Source organism: Notothenia rossii, assembly GCF_949606895.1.
Source record: "Notothenia rossii genome assembly, chromosome: 2".
Taxonomy (NCBI): Eukaryota; Metazoa; Chordata; class Actinopteri; order Perciformes; family Nototheniidae; genus Notothenia; species Notothenia rossii.
Window position 1 is genome coordinate 40780852 of NC_136904.1, and position 19527 is coordinate 40800378.

Here is a 19527-nt window from a genome sequence, read left to right on the forward strand (position 1 = left end):
GCCTTAAATAATATGCTTAACCAACTGCTGTTTATTATCTGACAGTTGCAAGTCATTTAAATTAGTCAAATAAAGCCTAACTGAGAATGAAGCGAAGAAGTCAGGACCGTGTTTGACAGTTTTGAACAGAAAACAAATCAAAAAGTATTTTACTTGGCCCTTGGCAGAAGTAAACATGTTAGGATAGAGGAAAATAGAGTTTGGCAAGCACTTCAAACCTTAAGCAGATAAAAAGCTGGTGCAAAATGTCAACTACTGTATTTGTTTTAAAAGTGCCAGCACTGAGACTGATTGATGATTTTGGAAAAGCCTTTCTCACTTCTCTTTTACCCCTTTTTTAATTGACGATGTTTTGAAATATTGTGCCTGCATAAAGGGTGTGGAATGTGGAGTTTCTCGCGTATTAAATTGGTGATGCTACCAAAGCCATTCTGACTAATGTATAACAAGATTAAGAGCCAATCGAAATATAACTTATGTGTTTAATGTCATAGCAGAATATTCAAATATTTGTTCATGATTTTATTTATTTAGTGTCTTTACATAATTTTACAAAGTATTCAGTGAGATAGTTTTCTGGCAGTCCATGTGATTTAAGCACTTGTGTATAAATAGACGAGAGATGCCACACTGAAAAACATATGTCTCTTTCTGGCGTGAGTTGGTGTATTAAAGAAGCAACAGATACCACAAAGTCACAGCCACAAATATTACATTTCTGTTTTTTGAGTCTGTGCTCAAGCTCAATGATAATGAGGTTAAAGTGTCAACTCTGAGATTTAATTGGATACTTTATACATACACATAAACAGCCCCACAATTTAAAGTGGAAAGAAATAATTGGGCAAGTTAACATAAAGTTACACAAAGTCATAGTACTCAATATTTAGTTTAGGCAGAAAATATGCAAAGTGTACTGAGGTATTTAACACTTACGGAGAGCAAAGATCAGCATGAAATTAGTTGATTCTTACTTGTTTCCGGTCTTTTTGTAAAGTAAATACAACTCTTCCATCCTAAAAGCATCTTACGTTTTCACGTGTAACCGTTTCAATGGCTGTGTCTAGGATTTTGTGCTGCTACTTTTCCTCAAAATCAGACTCTACTATGCTATGTAGAAAGTTTGATCACACACCTACCGTAGGTTTGCACACCCAATTCACAAAGCATGGTTGAATTGACCTGTACACTATTTACAGGAGATTCAGCTCATATAAACCCCTTTTCCAACGAGGCAGTTCCAGTTTGAGCAGATGCCCAAGCAGATCCATTTTTGGGTTTCGCACTGCAGCGTCGCAGACTCTCAGCACTGAAAATAGTTCCACTGGAGTACCAACAATCTGCCGGGTCATCTCCAAGAACCAAGATGTATGCAAGAAGCAACGGTTCATAGCGAAAGTAGAAAACTCTTGCAGAAGCAGCTGCGCCCAGATCCCAAAGTGGATAGAACGTGACCACACTTATGAACGTTGCACAACATTAACCAGGCATATGTGTGACATATTACTTATCATTCACCATACTTTGAATGATTCCCCATTTGATATCCTTGTGGCGGCCCTTTATGGCGAATAATTAATAAGCCATACGTCTGCCTTGTTTTGACACAATGGAGTTATATACATTGTGTTGCATTCTTATATCAAGCCATGTTTCACAAAAATTGGGTCAATAGTTTTTTGTAATCCCACAGACAGACAGACGAACGGAAAAACAAAAATTGCTATAAATCATGACCTTCTTAGCGTAGGTAATATCTTTTTTTAATATTATATTCAAAATAAACAATTGGGGATGACGAAGTCCTGTCGTGATTACTTGAATCAAACCAAATGAGTAATATGAATGTGGCAATGGCCATGCAAAATAAAGATGAATAGAAATGTTTATTAATTGCATTGCTTTTCAGTCATTCAAAAACACAAATTACTTTTTCAGCTTACATCATTCAGGTGTCCCATTCTGGAGTAAGGTAACATGTCTTCTCGTACAGAGGTGGTATATGAGAAGCAAACATGTACATTTAGAGACAGAGCCCACTGCTACTGTGTCTAAAAAACCTTAAACTGCAATTGTGCCTAGATAATGGCAGATTCATATTACCCACAGTTGTACAGTTTGTCTGAACAGGTCACCCATGGTGAACATGTTGTACTTCCTTTTAGTGTCAGTAATAAACAGTTTACTGATATCCAACGATCAGCCTCAACCAGGTTTAACCGAACCATTTCTGATATCTGGGACACAGCCAAATGGGACCTGTTTTTGGCCATTGTGTCAGACAGTTTTTTTCTGGGCCAACCCAGGAAGCTATTTCGATTTTATTCATATTCCAGTGTCGAACATCCTTTTAAATCCAACCCAATTTGACTCTTGCTCACTGTGGATTATCCCTGTAATACTCTGGCTGTTGCAGTCGCAGGAAGAAATGGATAAAACTCCAGTTGAACTGTGCAGTTCAAAAAAGAGAAAGGTGTATAACGTTACATAGATCTTATTCAGTCTTAAAGTGTATTAATACATTTCATTCGAGCCACTAGAGATGGCAGGCCGGGCAGAATGGAAAAAAAGCACATGATCATTACCTAGAGGAGAGTTAGTGGAAAACAAACGTTTCACTTCATCACACCGAAGCTGCCTGGTCGCTGGTCTCAGCCAGACCTCATTTCACGTTTCAAAAGTCTGAATGAGAGAGTATGTGTGTGCGTTTTTTTTTGTGTGTGTGTGTGAGAGAGAAAGCTTGAACCATAGAAAGTTGAATTGTATGCCGGGGGAGAGGAAGAGAAAGAGCTAACCCGATGCCCTCAGAGGAAATGAGCCCGTCAAAATTTGCATGTGGGTGTTATTGGGTGTGTGTGTCCAGTCATGGCCATGGTGGTCAGTTCAGGTAAATCTACGAACTCAGCCATTGGCCTCTCTTAGCTTCTTAACTTCGCTCCCTCTTTTTCTTGTGACTATTGTCGAAAAAAGACACGATGCGAAAGATGGTTTTGGAACAAGAGTAGAAACGTACAAATAAGTTCTGATGATTGAAAAATCATGGCAACAGAGGAATCAGAGAGGAAGAGGAAGATGTGCTTGCAGCAGCTCAGGCTCTCAGGTGTGATTTGTGAGACGAGCGCAGAGCGTTTAATCTGAATTCAGTCAGGGTTCTCCGGAGAAGACATTGATCAGAATGAGATGTGAAGCGTGGCGATGGAGAGGATGAATGAGAAGCAGAGACATAGAGGGGATGAGGGGCGGAGGAGCTGGTAGGGAAGGGGTGAAATGAGGGGGGAGAGGATGCAGGAGATGAAGTGGTGCCTATTATTCATATTCTCCATTAATGCCTCAGAAAAAAGAAAATCTTTATTCACTCACTTTTTTCTTGAATAATGAAAGTTATCCCTCAGTGTGTTCAGTCCAGCTCGCTCTGCTTGACTTTTAATGATGCTTCATGGATTTTTCTGACTTTTGAATAATCATTGGTATGGCGCTCTTCTACCAAAGTTCATCTTGGTATCATTACTGTGGTCCTGGAGAGGATTGTTGAGGCTTCTTAGTGCGTTGGAACAAAACGTCGCCCCGGTCCTCTGTTACTTGCTATACAGGGTTCCGCCTTTGAAAGACCCAACGTATGCCTCAGTTCATTTCATTTCATTTGGGAGACTATAAGATGGGGCATGCTGATTCATTTTCATCCAGGCTTTGGGGGTTAAGAAAAAGAAAAGTCTATAGATGGAACATTTTCTTGAGTATAATATGCAGAGAAAATGACACAATGACACAAAAGAATGCAAGAAAAACAATACTTTCTATAAATAATTGAACATGTCTTATTGGCTCAGACGAATTGAAGCATGAATGTAGCACTCTTTTGGGTGTCCTTGAACATAATCACTCATTCTTTTATAAGATTAGGTGTCAGGCAAAGAGAAGTTATTTCCTGGTGAATATCGCAGCTGTCTACCGACTTCTTTTGAACCACCTGACACCCAGCATGATTTCATCGCTATTCCGTTATTCCCCAGGTGTCTCCCTACTGTTTGACTCCCTTCTTCGTCTCCTGCACCCCCCATCCTTCTCCCACTGCATATCTCATTGTTTTTTAATGTCTAGGAATTGAAGGATCCATTATCCTGTGCTGGGAAGGAACCAGCAGACCTACATTAAGGAGAGACCCCGTTGACCGGACTCCATCTCTTATTTACATCTGTCCATCAATTCATAATGCATTTGTGTTTTATAATATTGATGCGCAGAGTGCACTTCATTCGGTCACAGTGAGCTTAAAACGATAGATTACAATAGATTCCAATGAAGCCAAAATATTCAGGATTTGTCTGAAAACAAACCCTTCTCAACTTCTTACATTATAATGTCAAATGGTACACAGTACACACTACATGAACTTTTTTTATTTAAGCAACATTTTAAGTATAAATATTGTAATCAGAACTTCCTGATATGTTATGACATTGTAACATATACTCTCTAAAGGGTAAGGCTTGCATTATTCTGTATTGTGTGCTGTTTATTTTTAGCCCACTGACACCTGATAAAACCTTGAATTTGTACGATGAGATCAGAAATATTTCGACATTTTTCGACAAGACCAAAAAACGATGCTTTCCGCCTTCCTGCTACAATTATGGTCACCTATTATGCAAAATCCACTTGTTCATGTCTCTTCTACATCAACATGTGTCCCCTCTTCTTCATGTCTCTTCTACACCAACAAGTGTCCCCTCTGTGTGAAGAGATTCTGAAAGAAGTTTCAGGAACAAAGATTCTCTCTCTTTTTGTCCTGATCCATTTCTATAAAAACCTGTCTGAAAATGAGCTGATCAGAATTTGGCCACTTTATGATGTCATAACGATGTTTTGGCTTGTGTAACCATTAGCCAATAACCAACTCCCCCCCCCCCCCCCACCTTATCACCTGAATCTCCGAGAGCACCATTGTGTTCTTTTTAACCAAATCTCTCTCAGAGGGGCGTGGGGAGGGGCTCCTTATTTTCATCTAAAGTAACAGACAGAGAATCAGCACTTTGGAAACAGGGCTGAAACAGAGGGGATTATGGGATGCTGCAAATGATCTGTTTGGTGTTTGGAGCCGAAAACTTCAGAGACATGCTTTATATATATCTGAGACCTATAATACATTGATGAAAAACCGTATAATAGGGGACTTTAAGTAGCTTTTTGTGTACCTTGACTGTATGTATTGATTTAGAGCAATACCAAAAAAGTAGTGGCACAATTTGCACATGGGCTCAATCCAGACTTTTTACTAGGGAACTGGCAGAATAAAATCCTTATAAAGTCTGTCTAATTTCAGTGATGTCTCAAAAGGAGAAAAAAAATCAGGCACTTAGATCCACACCTTTTTTGTTGGACGGATCAACTGTCATGTAAGACTGAACACTAAGAATGTGGAAGAGAGTATTTATAGATACGCTTTATGATAAACCGTAGGCCACATCCAATAATTTCAATCGGATACATCGCTGTCCGCATTTTATTGAATCTCCCATTATCTCCGCAAGGCTGTGCATACTCTCAGTAGCATAATAGCCAAGGAAAACCAATGAATAGAAGCATTAATCTTCGATTTGACTCTACAGTAATGACGCAGGAAGATTAAATTAAATCCGGTAGTTCTGAATGGAGAAAACATGTCCACTACTTATGCCGGCAAATGTGCTTGAGTTATATGAAACGGATAAGATAAGATGGAGCTTTATTTATCGCTGTAGGGAAATTCACATGTTATGGCAGCAACAGAATAAGAAGAAACACAGATAATATACATGGAATATATATTGGGGAAAAAAGAATACGAGTAAAATAACAAATTAAATAAGAATAAACATGCATTTACAGTATAATAGACATAACAAATAACGGGAGTTAAGCAATGATCCACTGAATGTACATATATACAGATATGTGAGTAATTAAGCATTAACAAGGTTACAGCCATGGCAGATCAGCCCATTTGGTGGACTAAGTGGAATAGATGTGAAGTGCATGGTTAGTTAATGTAATCCAGTCTGAATGAGGTCTAATCAGTCCAGAACATTGAGCATGCAGTGACCCTCTTACGGTTCCACAACATTCAAATTGAGTGCGTCTGTGTGTATTTGGGTGCTAGAGTGTGTGTGTGTGTGTGTGTGTGTGTGTGTGTGTGTGTGTGTGTGTGTGTGTGTGTGTGTGTGTGTGTGTGTGTGTGTGTGTGTGTGTGTGTGTGTGTGTGTGTGTGTGTGTGTGTGTGTGTGTGTGTGTGTGTGTGTGTGTGTGTGTGTGTGTGTGTGTGTGTGTTGATCTGTGTTGATCTGTGTCACTCTAACAAGCCAAGGACGGCACATAAGGAAAAACAAAAATACGGCAGAATAGTGCATATTTAGTTTACATTTACCGTTCCAGTGCTTTATCAAATTGCTCAACCTTGAGAGTTATAATTTCCTTTCTGCCTCATCACCATTTAGCCCACTTTTATCAGGAAGTGCTACAGAAAATAGCTCCAGTTGTTAGACTCAAGCTGCCTACTGTAGTGCAACACATCCTCCCGTTGAATCTGCACTTCGCACCTCAGCATTCTGTTGTTTGTTGGTGCGCACGCCAGTGGCGGTTCTACGGGGTGGCACGGGGTGGCAGCTGCCACCTCAGAAAAATGCCTTGCCACCCCAGCTGCCACCCCATTTGGTAGCTTTGTTTTGAAACAAAGCTGCCCCCCCCCCCTGGCGCGAGCTTGGAAATATGATTGGCGGCGATTTAATTTGAACGGGAGGACAGCGTAAAACGAGAAGCATTTCGGATCCAAGTAGACAGAAGGAATGAGGTATTTGCGGTCAGGGTATGGCTGGGGTAGGCTACAGCCATACCAAGAAATGGCTTAGTCCCACCATGAACAATGATGTTAAAGTAAGCAAAATAAAGTCTGCCAACTCGCGCGGAGTAAATTGCACAGACAGCAGTTAGTAAGATTGATTTCAGTAGCCACTTGTCTGGAAATACCGATGACTAGAAACGGTTTTGAAAACTTTTATCATGTAGTGATTGTCTTCTCAATTGAACATCTTTGATAATGTCTTCTGGCCAATCAGAATCACGATAACGGCGTGGTGTTGTTGAAGGAAGTCCCGACGGAGAATACTTTTGCTGTAGTACATCTCTATATACATCGATACAACATTACGTGTTGATAGAAAAATCAACACGTAATGAAGGAAAACCCCACGGTTTGATGATTGATAGGTGTGTATGCTGTCTTTCATTTTGACACACAGAACAATGGGGGCTATCCACCCTTATCCACAAAGTAAAGTCATTAACACAGCCTCTTCCCTCTTCTCTCTGTGAGGAGCAGCAGGTTCAGCTTTCAGAACAAAGTAACAAAAAACTAAAATGGAATTCATTTTTTTTTTATTATTTATTAATAGATTTATTTATTTTTCTTCTCAAGAGAGTACCAGAATGTGTATTTTATGTTAGTATTTCCAAAAATCTCCTGGGGGAAAATTCCCACAGACCCCCTGCAGGGGTTGGGTTTTCAGCATGTCAACTCTGTTACTTGTGGGTAAATTGCAGTATTGGCTCCAGGTCGCCCTTTTATTTACTACAAGACAAATGTGCCTTTTTATTTCATACAGTTCAATTTGGATTGAGAAATAATCTAAACCTCATGCGTGGTGTTTTCAACCTCCTTCCATTAGCAAGGGCATTGAAGATGAAACATGGCTGGGTCTTTCAGCATGACAATGATCCCAAACACACCGCCCGGGCAACGAAGGAGTGGCTTCGTAAGAAGCATTTCAAGGTCCTGGAGTGGCCTTGCCAGTCTCCAGATCTCAACCCCATAGAAAATCTTTGGAGGGGGTTGAAAGTCTGTGTTGCCCAGCGACAGCCCCAAAACATCACTGCTCTAGAGGAGATCTGCATGGAGGAATGGGCCAAAATACCAGCAACAGTGTGTGAAAACCTTGTGAAGACTTACAGAAAACGTTTGACCTCTGTCATTGCCAACAAAGGGTATATAACAAAGTATTGAGATGAACTTTTCTTATTGACCAAATACTTATTTTCCACCATAATTTGCAAATAAATTCTTTAAAAATCAGACAATGTGATTTTCTGGATTATTTTTTTTCTCATTTTGTCTCTCATAGTTGAGGTATACCTAGGACGAAAATTACAGGCCTCTCATCTTTTTAAGTGGGAGAACTTGCACAATTGGTGGCTGACTAAATACTTTTTTGCCCCACTGTATGTCAAGTCATGAGAGAAGACGAACTTGCACAGGACAGGGGGGAGACTAAGACAATATATACACACAAGTAAGGGGCACAGGTGCAAACAGTCAGGGCGGGGTAGACAATCATAAACGCAGGAGACACACAGGGGCAAATATTTAAAGAATACCACTTTAAAATTATCTTTCGAGACAATAGGCATGCAATGACTCTAAATAATAATGATCACGCCACCAAACACAGATTCAAACTAAAGTAACCAGCCTGTTTTGAAAATGTAAGAAGTAGAAACTACAGGTATTTGTGTTAAAAATTAGAGAAGTAAAAGTAAAAAGTCATCATAAAAATAAGTAGTGGAGTAAAGTACTGATACCAGAAACATGTACTTAAGTACAGTAAAAAAGTGTTTGTACTCCACTACTTCCCACAGGTCTCTGTCAATGTAACACATGTAGCTTGTGGCAGTTACTCCACTTTCTTTGCCATTTCACTTCTTTGCATGGCAAAAATCCACACTGGACGTAGGGAGGACGTTGGTCATTTTCCCTTGGTAATGTGATACATTTAAAACGTTGACATAGAGAGCTCTAACCAATGCTCCTCTTCCTTTCTCCATCCAGCTCCAGTCGTTCCTGCAGGTCAACGTGTTCCAGATCCGAGTGGATGAGTGTCCGGGCTCGGAGTGTGGGGGGGCCGGCGGCTGCAGCAACGTCCTGAACGTGCGGGACACGCCCACAGTGGTGGATTGTGGGACCATGAGTCTTGTATCTGTGACGGTGGAATCTACGGCTGTGTGCTCCTGCTCAGGGAGAGAGCAGTCCCATCAGTCGTGCAACACGTATCCCAGAAACCCCTGCTTCAACGGCGGGGTGTGCGTGGACACCCAGCAGGGCTACAGGTGAGTTGAATTCAACTCAGCGCGAGAGGCAGAGCTTAGTCGCACTTATTTTTTATATAAAATGCTATACATGACATTATGATAGTAACCAATTACAAACTGTACACACCTGCAAGCCCGGAGGAAGCCGAGCCTTTTAGGAAGTAGCACAGATCAAATCAGTTTGGTTTATTTGTAATCCTCCTTTCACTTTATCACTGCAGAAAAAGGAAATTGCCCAAGGCATCAATGCTGTTCAAAGAGCAACTTCCAGGTTAAAGACACCTGTGAATAAATGTGTAGGAAAATGATGAATACACTAGATTTTCAAAAAAATATACAGAAATACACACTACAGTGACATCTGGCGTCGTTTTTGTAAGAAATGTTCACTTCCGCATAAAAAAGCCTCAGCACGTGACCTCCCACGTGTCACGTAACATGGGGGAAACAAGGGGGAGAGCGGCCGGTGTAACGTATTAATAAACATGGATCCCAATGCTAGTTTCGACACAGAAGAAGTTGAACATGAATATTCAAATGCATATGACGGACCACAACCTTATAATTATGAGCCTGCTAGGCGTCCAAGAGACCAGGAGCAGCCAAGGATTAGAAGAAATAACGCCCATCGGAGAGAAATTGAGCTGTGGTGTGAGGAGAACCAGTGGAGAACTGGGCAGCTATCTTGGTGAGTGACCGGCGTTAGCTACAGAATGTTAGCTAACGTCACATCACAACATCGTGAAGTTAGCTATCATATATCAGGCTATAACTAACGTAGCATTGATAATATAGTAACGTTACTGGCAGGACTGTTGATACTGATCCATAACAGAAACTAATGCGCAAGTATCAGCCGTATCTCGCGTTACCTAATGCAACTCCACACAACGGTGCTGTGTACCGGAGGAGAGACGCGAGATACGGCTGATACTTGACGATCTGGCGGAGAAAGTTTGTGGAGCCTCTGTTGATATGCCGTTGTAAATGGCTTGATGGAAAGCAGGTGTGTAGTCGGGGAGGGTGCACAGCTGATTGCAGCAGGTGAGTGGAGGTTGAGCCGGGAGCCAGGAGTGACAGCCACCACGCACACACAAACAACACAGACAGGGGGAAACAAACAAACACAAAGGAGACGGCTGGAGCAGTACAGCCACCACAGCGTTACCTAATGCAACTCCACACTACGTCTTACGGTGCCGTGTACCGGAGGGGAGAGAGAGAGAGCAGCGAAGGGGGGGGGGGGGGAGAGAGAAGTAATACGGTTTCCTGATAAAGCTGTGGAGAGTATGTGCTGCAGGGAGGTGGATGCACAACGCACCCAGGAACGAACGCTAGCTCTGGTCCTTTTAACTGTGGACTCGATGTCCTGACAGGCTGGTATTTGTGCAACCTGCACAAACACAATACTGCAGCTTGATTACAAATGGTGAAATACAATGTAAAACTACCGAAAAATACCAGCTCACTAAAACACTACCGCTCAACTCAACGCAACTACTAACAATACCCGCGGTCAGAGAGCGGAGATGTTTCCCCTTTGTTATGTAATATGACGCATTTGACGTATGACCTTAAAAAAACAGTTTTTAAGAGCAGAGCTCAAAATTTCTCCTTTCCCTCTGAATTCCTGCCCTTATGTCTCGTAAAACATATCAAATCTTACATTCACTTTTTTAATTGTAATTTTCAAGCAAGTTTAAGCATAAATGTAGAAAAAGAAAAAACATGCAAGATGCTCTTTAATCTCACAAGTCATTCACAGAAGCTTCAATATCATTAAAGCAGAATTTGCTATAAATGAATTCAATTATGCAATATTATGAAACTGTTTACGTGTCAATGTGATGGTATCGCTGTAGGTGGATTTTTACTCGAAATTGAGTTCTGTTCCAACTTGAATGTCTGTACAGAAACACACCTTAGAGTTTATTTATAAGTCCAACCTCGACTTTATCAATCTTTTAGAGAAATAAAATGGTGTCTTATATGATTATTTGTTTCCTAAAGAGTCAATGAAATGGTTTTAGCTTTTACTTCTATATGATTGAGGTAAAGGAGGTCAGCAGATTGAGCTTTGGTGAAATGGGAATTCAGAGCAGAGGGTCATCTTGGACATGATTCTACATTAGAATGGCTTTATGTGTGTTGTTGAAGCCATGTAAAGAACACATTTAAAGGAGAGTTTTATTATTTAGTTGATGGAAGATATTTCTCTGTCCTCCCTTAGTTTCTCTCCTTGTTTGTTCTCTGTTTTTGGCTGGCTTTGTGGGACACAGTTTGAGATGATTATTTCTACCTTTGTGTTCCTCCTGCTGCCTGTGTTGAGGCCTCTTTATGAGGATATGAACCCAATGGCTCCAGTAAGACGCAATTCTGAAAAAATTCACAGCATGGTAATAGAAATGCGCCTGTTATTTGAAAAAGTAAGTGAACAAATAAAAGTATTGAAGGAGCCGGTAATGCTAACAAATTGTAAAAAAGACAAGTGTATATTGCATATTAGCACAGTTTTTATTATTACAGTAATAAAACAAGTTTCACATTAAACCAAATGTTGTCAGTTAAATGACCCAAAATGCCACCATTTATTTTGATACATTTTCATTTGTGCTATTCTTGATATTTATTTTAACATCCACTGCACCTGGTTTCCGATATCCCAGTGTACGCTGAGAGCATTAAGCACAGTGCCTGGACCTTGCTGTCCATTATCTGCCAGGGACAACGTGAGTTTGTCGTGTTTATGTCTGTGTACTGGAACAGTATGAAAACATAACAAGGTAAATAACTCATTCCGGTACATTTGATATTGTACAGATTGTTTTTGTTTGTTCATCTAACGTTTTTTGAATAGGAAAAAGGATATTAGGTTGATCAGTCTGATGTTGCAGTCTTGTTGGATTCCCATTGTTGTCAATATTCTCAGGTTATTTGCAAAAATACAATAGGAATAACAAAATGACCTTACAAATCCAGGTTTTACTGACATCAATTGGACCTTAAGAGGAAAGAAATCAAAGTCTGTATGTGAAAATGAAAGGTTACTTATCCATTTTGAACACACAAACTGTAAATTCATGCAATTCCACTGATATTAGCAAAATGAACTTGTCCACCATGAAATACATGAATCTAGAAATACTGAACATTAAAGGCAATATCAAAATGCATGGGAAACAAATTGGAAAATCAATCAAAAATGAATTTTAGAGATACGTTTGTTTGGGCAATACATATATGTCACTGTAAGATTCTCCACTGCTTAGCTACATCAATCATAAATGTCATACTGTTGTCATTGAAGAACAACATTGAGAAAGATCAAGATCAGTAAACATCTTGTTGGGCTAGTTATATGGCAGCTTTTTGGTTCTGCCAGACCTGAATACTTCCCAATGCTGCAGTAGGCTGGGTCTAATTCCTGGCCTGCAGACTGGTGAAGCTGTGCATTATGGTAGGGTCAGCTGGTTGGGTGTGTACATGTATACAATCAGGTTCCAGTTTAGCCGATGCTCTTAACTGTAAAGGAGCTCATAAGGCACAATCAGAAAATACCAAGTCAAACTGATGAGTACTTTTTAGACTAGATAAAGTTTGTTCATCCCAAATTAGGAAATTATTTAGCTTTTTGAAGTGAAATATATAAACAAATTGAATAAAATACCAATAGAATACAAATAAATAAATATATATATATATATTAATAAAGCATCAACAAATAATGTAAATAATTGAGAACTAAATTAATTATTAATACATTTGAAAACTCTATAATGGACACTAATAAAAAAACTGAAAAATAAAGACATATAATAATAGCACCTTTCATGTTTGACGCAACCCAAAGTGCTTTACAGAGTATGACAACAAAATGACAATAACAAATGAGGAACATAATTCAAATATTAAAACAATAAAAAATGAACAGTGATACTACTAAAAATGATAAGCCAAATTAAATAGATAGGTCTTTAATTTACTTAAAAAAATTCCAATTGAGGTTGCCGTTCTAATATATGATTAGCTGTTGAAATGCAGATATTAACTCTTAACCAAGGATATGTGCTTATTTGTCTTTATTTGTATTTATATATATTTAATATGTTCACTCTTTTTATTTATGTATTTAATTTGCCTTGTTACCTTCTCACTGTTGCTGTCACACTGTAATTGTGCCCACCGAGGGTCTCAAAAAGGATTTAGGATTCTGACAAAAGTCTGTGCAGTTTCTGTAATTTAAACTGAAATATAAATCCTATGAGGTAGGGTATGTTATTCTTATGAGCTAAAAGTCAACATGTCATTCCTTCCAACGTCAGGCCGTGGTGGATAGGGCATGGAAGGAAATAACATGAGTGAACATAAAACCAAGCCCATGCGTTTAAACCGTGAGGGAGAGCTGAAGGAAATGTCTCTGGTGTTTGTGTGTAGCTGTGTGCGTTCTTGCTCTGTTTACTTTAGAAGAGAATTCTCTCTTAAATGATATCGGTGATTAAAAACGGGAAGGGAATAAACACACCAAAACACACGAGCTGCCCATTGCCACGAAAGGTAACCTTTAATTGAATACCCTGGTAGCAAAGGCTCTAATAATCCTTTAACTGTCGAGCTCTTAATTTGAACTCCCGGGTCCTTGAACACTTGTTTTACTCATTAACAGCAGAGTAAGCTGGTGTTGTTTGTCACCCATTTGCTGTAGAGATGAATTCAAATGAAGTTGCAATTAGTATTTGTATCCATGCTGAAGGGAATTATTGAACCTTGATACAGTTGTTAAAACCTGCTAGAGCTGAATCACAACAACTATTTAAATTTTGAATAAATAGTCGTTGGCAGTGTTGGCAGCGTCAGCTTCAAGAGGCACGAGGGATGTAGTTTAAAAAGCATGCAGTTTATACAAATGAATACTCAATTTATCATTGATTATTTGGTCAAGTGTGAACCAAATCATTAGAATCAGTGCCAATTGTTTTTGTATTTTCATATACAGGCATCAGAAAAATGGGATTTGGGGAAACATATTGCAGCGTTGTCTGATCTTGGTTTGTCATTTGGCCAATTTGGTCCAGACCAAAATATCTTAACATTTATTCCAACGCCATCATCAGTTCAACATTTCCAATTGGATAGCTTTAGTTTATGACAAAATACCTCCAAAACTAATGACATTGTGTTATTTGGCAAATGAAGCATGCTGACATTAACCCAAGATTGAAAGGCATGGTCAACTGTATATCTGCTTAACATAATTATGTTAAAAGTAAACTTTAATAATCCAAATTGGGAAACTTGGGAGGTCATAGTGCAGTACACAGTCAATAACTGTCCATATCAATAAAGAGGAAATAGTAGTCTAATTATTTTCGGTTTATGTTTGCATTTATGTCTCCATGCTTTAAAAATATCTTTATTGTTCTCATACTGCCTGTGCTGCAGCACCTCTTTTCACCCTCGGTCTAAAACCAGAGCCCAGTCTGCCCTTATTGGTTAGCTGGCTGGTCATCTCTAAGAGGTGATTGGTCAACCTCTTAGAGATGTCCCGCCCTTTAGCTAACACGTACAATGTGTTGGAGCGCTGGCCAATACAAGTGTAAATGTTACATAGTGATGTCACCATGTTACAAAAGTAAATAGGGGGGGGGGGGCGGTGTGGGAGAGAAACTTACTCTATGGAATTTGGGATTTTAGCCTTTGCATACCATTAATATGCAAAGAAACCTAAACAACACCTCTTTAAACAATCCTACTGTTGAATCAAAATACCTGGTAAACCTGACTTATTATACTTTTTCCTTCATAGGATCCTTCCTTTGCCAATCTTGTTTAGTTGAAAGCAGTGAGGGTGAGCAGCCGTACTAAGAATCTTAACACAACTGAGCAGCTGACAAATTTTCATTCCGTAGGACCCCCCTCGCCATGCTAACCATGTACTGCAACACAGTGGAGAACCGTGTCTATCACAACTGGACCATCTGTAGACATACACACCCCCCCTCCGCAGCATTATAATGTTCGTCTTTTCACTGAATTGTCGTCTTGAAAAGGGTACTGACAACAATTCCGCAACAACTTCATCTTCCTTTTCTAACACAAAACCATTGAAATGCATAGTGCATGGTCCGAGAAGGACACACAAATCAAAGTAACACTGTAATATTACATATCAACAACACAGATAAGATTCTCATTTATTCATTTTATTTATATAATTAAATCGATTTTTTGTTTGTTTTATCTAAGTGTTTCAGGGTATTCTCTGAATACCTTGAAGGCCCTGACGGTTAGTCCACTGCTGCAACATGCCTCCTGTATGTTTGTGCATGTTACCAAACGTACAAAGTCCAAAGCTCAGGAGCCTTGAAACAGTTGCAATACAAAGAAATCTGTTAGAAAGAACATTTGCTTGAGCAGTTTTATCCTTTGCATTAGAACCTTCATTGGACTATAGTCATTCATCTCTATCTCTGTGTAAGTATTAACTCTTTCAACTGTGAATTGTTAACTTTGGTAAATGGAACATTTCCAGCATTATGTCTTAAATCTATTGGCATTCCCTTTGTTGGAATCACATTGTCCTCAAATAGATTCTCAGAACACCACTTAACGAAGTAAACTTCCTCATAAAGACCCAAGGATGAGGGGTCAGGCTTTAGAATCCCACCAAGGCTATGTCGTTGGTATAATATGAAATGTTTGATTTGAGACTGAAAATCAATGGTATACAGCAGGGGTTGGCAACAGGCGGACCGCGGTCCGGATCCGGACCCAGACACCAGACCAATACGGACCCGGAACTATAATCAATACATTAATTGGGGATTTTTCGACGCCTCCCGCTTTTTTAACGCTGATTTGGGTGACTTGTGTAATTCGTGGAGAACCGAAGAGTTTTCGTTTTGGGGGTGGGGGGGGGGGAGTCCGTCCGTCAGTCCGACTGACTGACAACTTCTCACTTCAAAAAAGAAGAAGAAATCTAGACCGCAAAAATAATTAAACAAGCGAGTACCTGTTTTTCCTGGCCAAGCACAGGTTCCTTGAACACAACACGAGCGTAATGTGTCTTCACGTGGTATATGTCTCGTCTGAAAGGAGTGCTGACAGAGAGCACCGGAACGCCGCTCAAGCCCTTAAAATATTGCAGTACCCATAAGGAGCCGTACACATGCCGCAGTGTTTGCGTGGCTGTGTCTTTAGTTGTAAGCACAGTGCCGATCTGTTGTTATTAGCATCTGGTTAGCTAGCTATGCTAACGAATTTAAAGAGCTTTTCTATAACCAGGTAGAAGAGAGCTCTCTCCTGAGAGGCTCAAATAACCTCAGCTCAGTGAGGTTAAAGCACACCTTTGATATGATCATTATAGTTATTAATGAGACTAAATGAAAAACAGGTATGAAATACTATATGACAGTAACAATAAAGTTGTTAAAAACAACAAGAATAGAGTTTAAAAGGGGAGTGATTTGTTGAATATCCAAAAAGAAAAATCTGCTTACAGTTCTGTTTCATATGGGTGTTGAAAGATGAATACATAGATCTCTTCATTTTGCTCTCAAAGTGCACCAGATTGATGCTTTTAACTTCAATATTTAAAAAAAAATAACATCTTAACATCTCTGTCTCCTATTGATCTGAGTATATTATAAAGAATAGCCAGTTAATTGAAGCATTATAGCACAGGCCTTTGTCAGATGGTATATTAAGCTGTTTTTTTTCAGCTTCGAATAGTTCTCTCTTTTTTCACCATACCTGTATTTGCATCACTGTAACCAATGAGCACCTGCATGTGTTTATGAGAATGGCCCTGACACCATTTCAGCCCAGATTTACAAACTCCTGGCAGGACAAGCTCAAGCTCAATTCTCGCACTGAATTAAAAAAAAAGTGAGTGAGGGACTGCAATATAAGAGGGAAAGAAAGAGAAACTTAAAACTGTTAAATTGTTATGATGCGTAAAGACTGATATTGTTCTATAATCGTCTCAAACTGTTAAGGCATGATGTGAAACGGTTAACAAAGAAAAAGGGAAACTCAAGCTGCTGCTACACTTTATTTATCTAAAATTAAGCACTTTTAAGATGCACGTATTTTCAAAAGCTATTTTATTTATTTTCTCTATTTTATTTTTAAATGCAGCCCGAGAGGACCATTACACATATCTACAGTATTTACTGTATGTCTGTATAGTTCAATGTTAATTGACAATAAATATTGTTGTTTATGAATTGTACTTTCTTTATTTGATTGGCAGTCAGTTGTTGATGACATGCAGACGTTGATAAAGCTACAGGCTACCTCAATATATATCACACTAATTCATGAAGCAAGTTAGACATTTTGATGTTCCGGATCTTTGCATGGGGAGATTTTCTCTAACTGGACCTCGTTGAATTTTAGTTGAATACCCCTGGTATACAGTATGTTACAGCCAGTACTGTATATGCAAGCACAGCATATTGCCACATTGATGCAAATGTTCATAAAAAATGTAGAACTACATAACCCATGCCACCACAGATGTGGGTACTTTTATGCTGAAGCAGCCAACGAGACAGTTCTCAACCATTTGTACGTACCATCAAATGTATACAATCTAAGTTTCCTTTTCAATGTAAAATGTGCTTTATATTAACCCCAAGATCCTTTAGCTTGCCCACCATCAGATGAGTTTGATGGTGTTAAATGTCCTGGTAAATATTAACCAATACAATCTTAACAAGACTGTGAGGTCTTCTGATGTGACTGTTCACTGCAACATTTCCATTAGACATGTATGCATTTTCTTTCCTGACATCTTTGAAATATGTGTTTATACTTAACATGTTCTTATTGTACTTATCGGGAAAAAGTTTACCGTTGAGTTTTTTCACATTTGTTTTTTTTCAAATGTGTAGGCGTATACAGTTCTTGAGATTATTTTATCCAAAACTTGCAGTAGAAGCAAACAGTCCCAAGCAGTGTGTGCAGAAATTATTTCCCGGCTGTTAAAGCCTAGTAACTTCTGAGAAGTTGATAATCACATGTTAATGACTTCATGTTAACCTGTTAAGCCCTGAGCCTGTTTTTCAGGTTTCAGCCTCGAAAATGACATGCCCAGAACAAATGACTATAACTTCACTTCTAAAAGCGATAAATTAATAATATTTTTTCTCAAAGCAATGATACACCTGTGAGTTGAATGTAGAAGAGACATAATCAATATAGATGTTTTTATTTTAAATTAAAATTCAGATTAAACAAAGGAAATTATCGTTTCCGTACAAAAAAAAAACATTAAAAAAACATTTACCAACCTTGAATGATGGGATAGTAGACAAAAAGCTTTAGGAATCCAAACTATAACTTATAATAAGTACCCTGTGTCAAGATTGATGCAGAACAAGTTACATTTGACCTTGTTAGAGACGTTTAGAAAAAATAACCCACCTCTGGGGTCATTTGGTGTGTATTTGCCGTTTCTCTGGAACCCATTGGTCGATGTTGGTGATTGACACCTCTTTTGAACCATTAGAGCCAATAGAATCGAGGGGAAGTTCCTAAATCCATCTAAACATTACCATTGAGCATTGAGAGTGATGCGCACGCAGTTTGCCCAAAGCTGGAAACTCCGTCACACTCGATATGAAAAATATGATTATTGCCATAAATATGATGATGGATTATCAGTAATCATTTCAAAGTGACAGAGACATTGGATTGACCTGCGTTTTTATGGGTTTTAATGCTGTTGAACACAACTTTGATCAGAAAACAGCAAAGTTAAGACGTAGGGGTGTAACGGTTCACAGAATTCACGGTTCGGCATGTACCTCGGTTTTGGGATCACGGTTTGGCACGGGTTCAGTACAACAAGAAAAAGCAAAAAAAGGTCCCAAATGCATAATTCCAGATTTTTTTTTAATTGATTTTGAACAGTAGTGCAAGTTTCAGTATAAAAATAAGGAACTTTAACATTTTGAATAATTAACTTTATTACACAATTAAAAACAAACCACAAACAGTACCACACATATTCAGATGGCCATATTATCTATAATGGCTGATGTCAAACAAAAAGGTTCAATAAGCTGTAAAACTAAAAAGAATGTCTTGAAAATATTACAAAATAAATAATAAGATAATGTTTCAATCACTTTCAATCACAATCAATAAAAGCTGGGGTCCTCTACTATTGCATAAGGGCGCAGCATAGCCTTTGAAAAACATATGCCAAAAGCTTCCGTTATTGATTTTGGTCTCTCGGCTTTCATGTCTATTGGCTTCTTAAAAATAGCGGGGATAAGCTGTTGAACTGCTGTTGTCTTTCGCTGGGCTCTGGTGATTGCCAAATCTGGCTGATGCCTTCTGATATGATTTAGCATGTTTGGTGTGTGTTACCATTAGCATACCGCACCGCTGTCAAACAACGCCGAC

General features: G+C 39.0%; 1 protein-coding gene across 1 annotated transcript in view; it reads left to right on the forward strand.

The window, feature by feature from the left end:
• Positions 1 to 19527, forward strand: part of LOC307030058 (neural-cadherin-like) — a 597902-nt gene that overhangs the window by 410595 nt on the left and 167780 nt on the right. Inside the window, 1 exon segment of the mRNA XM_079666281.1 lies at positions 8855 to 9132. Within this exon segment, the coding sequence (XP_079522407.1) occupies positions 8855 to 9132 (278 nt within the window).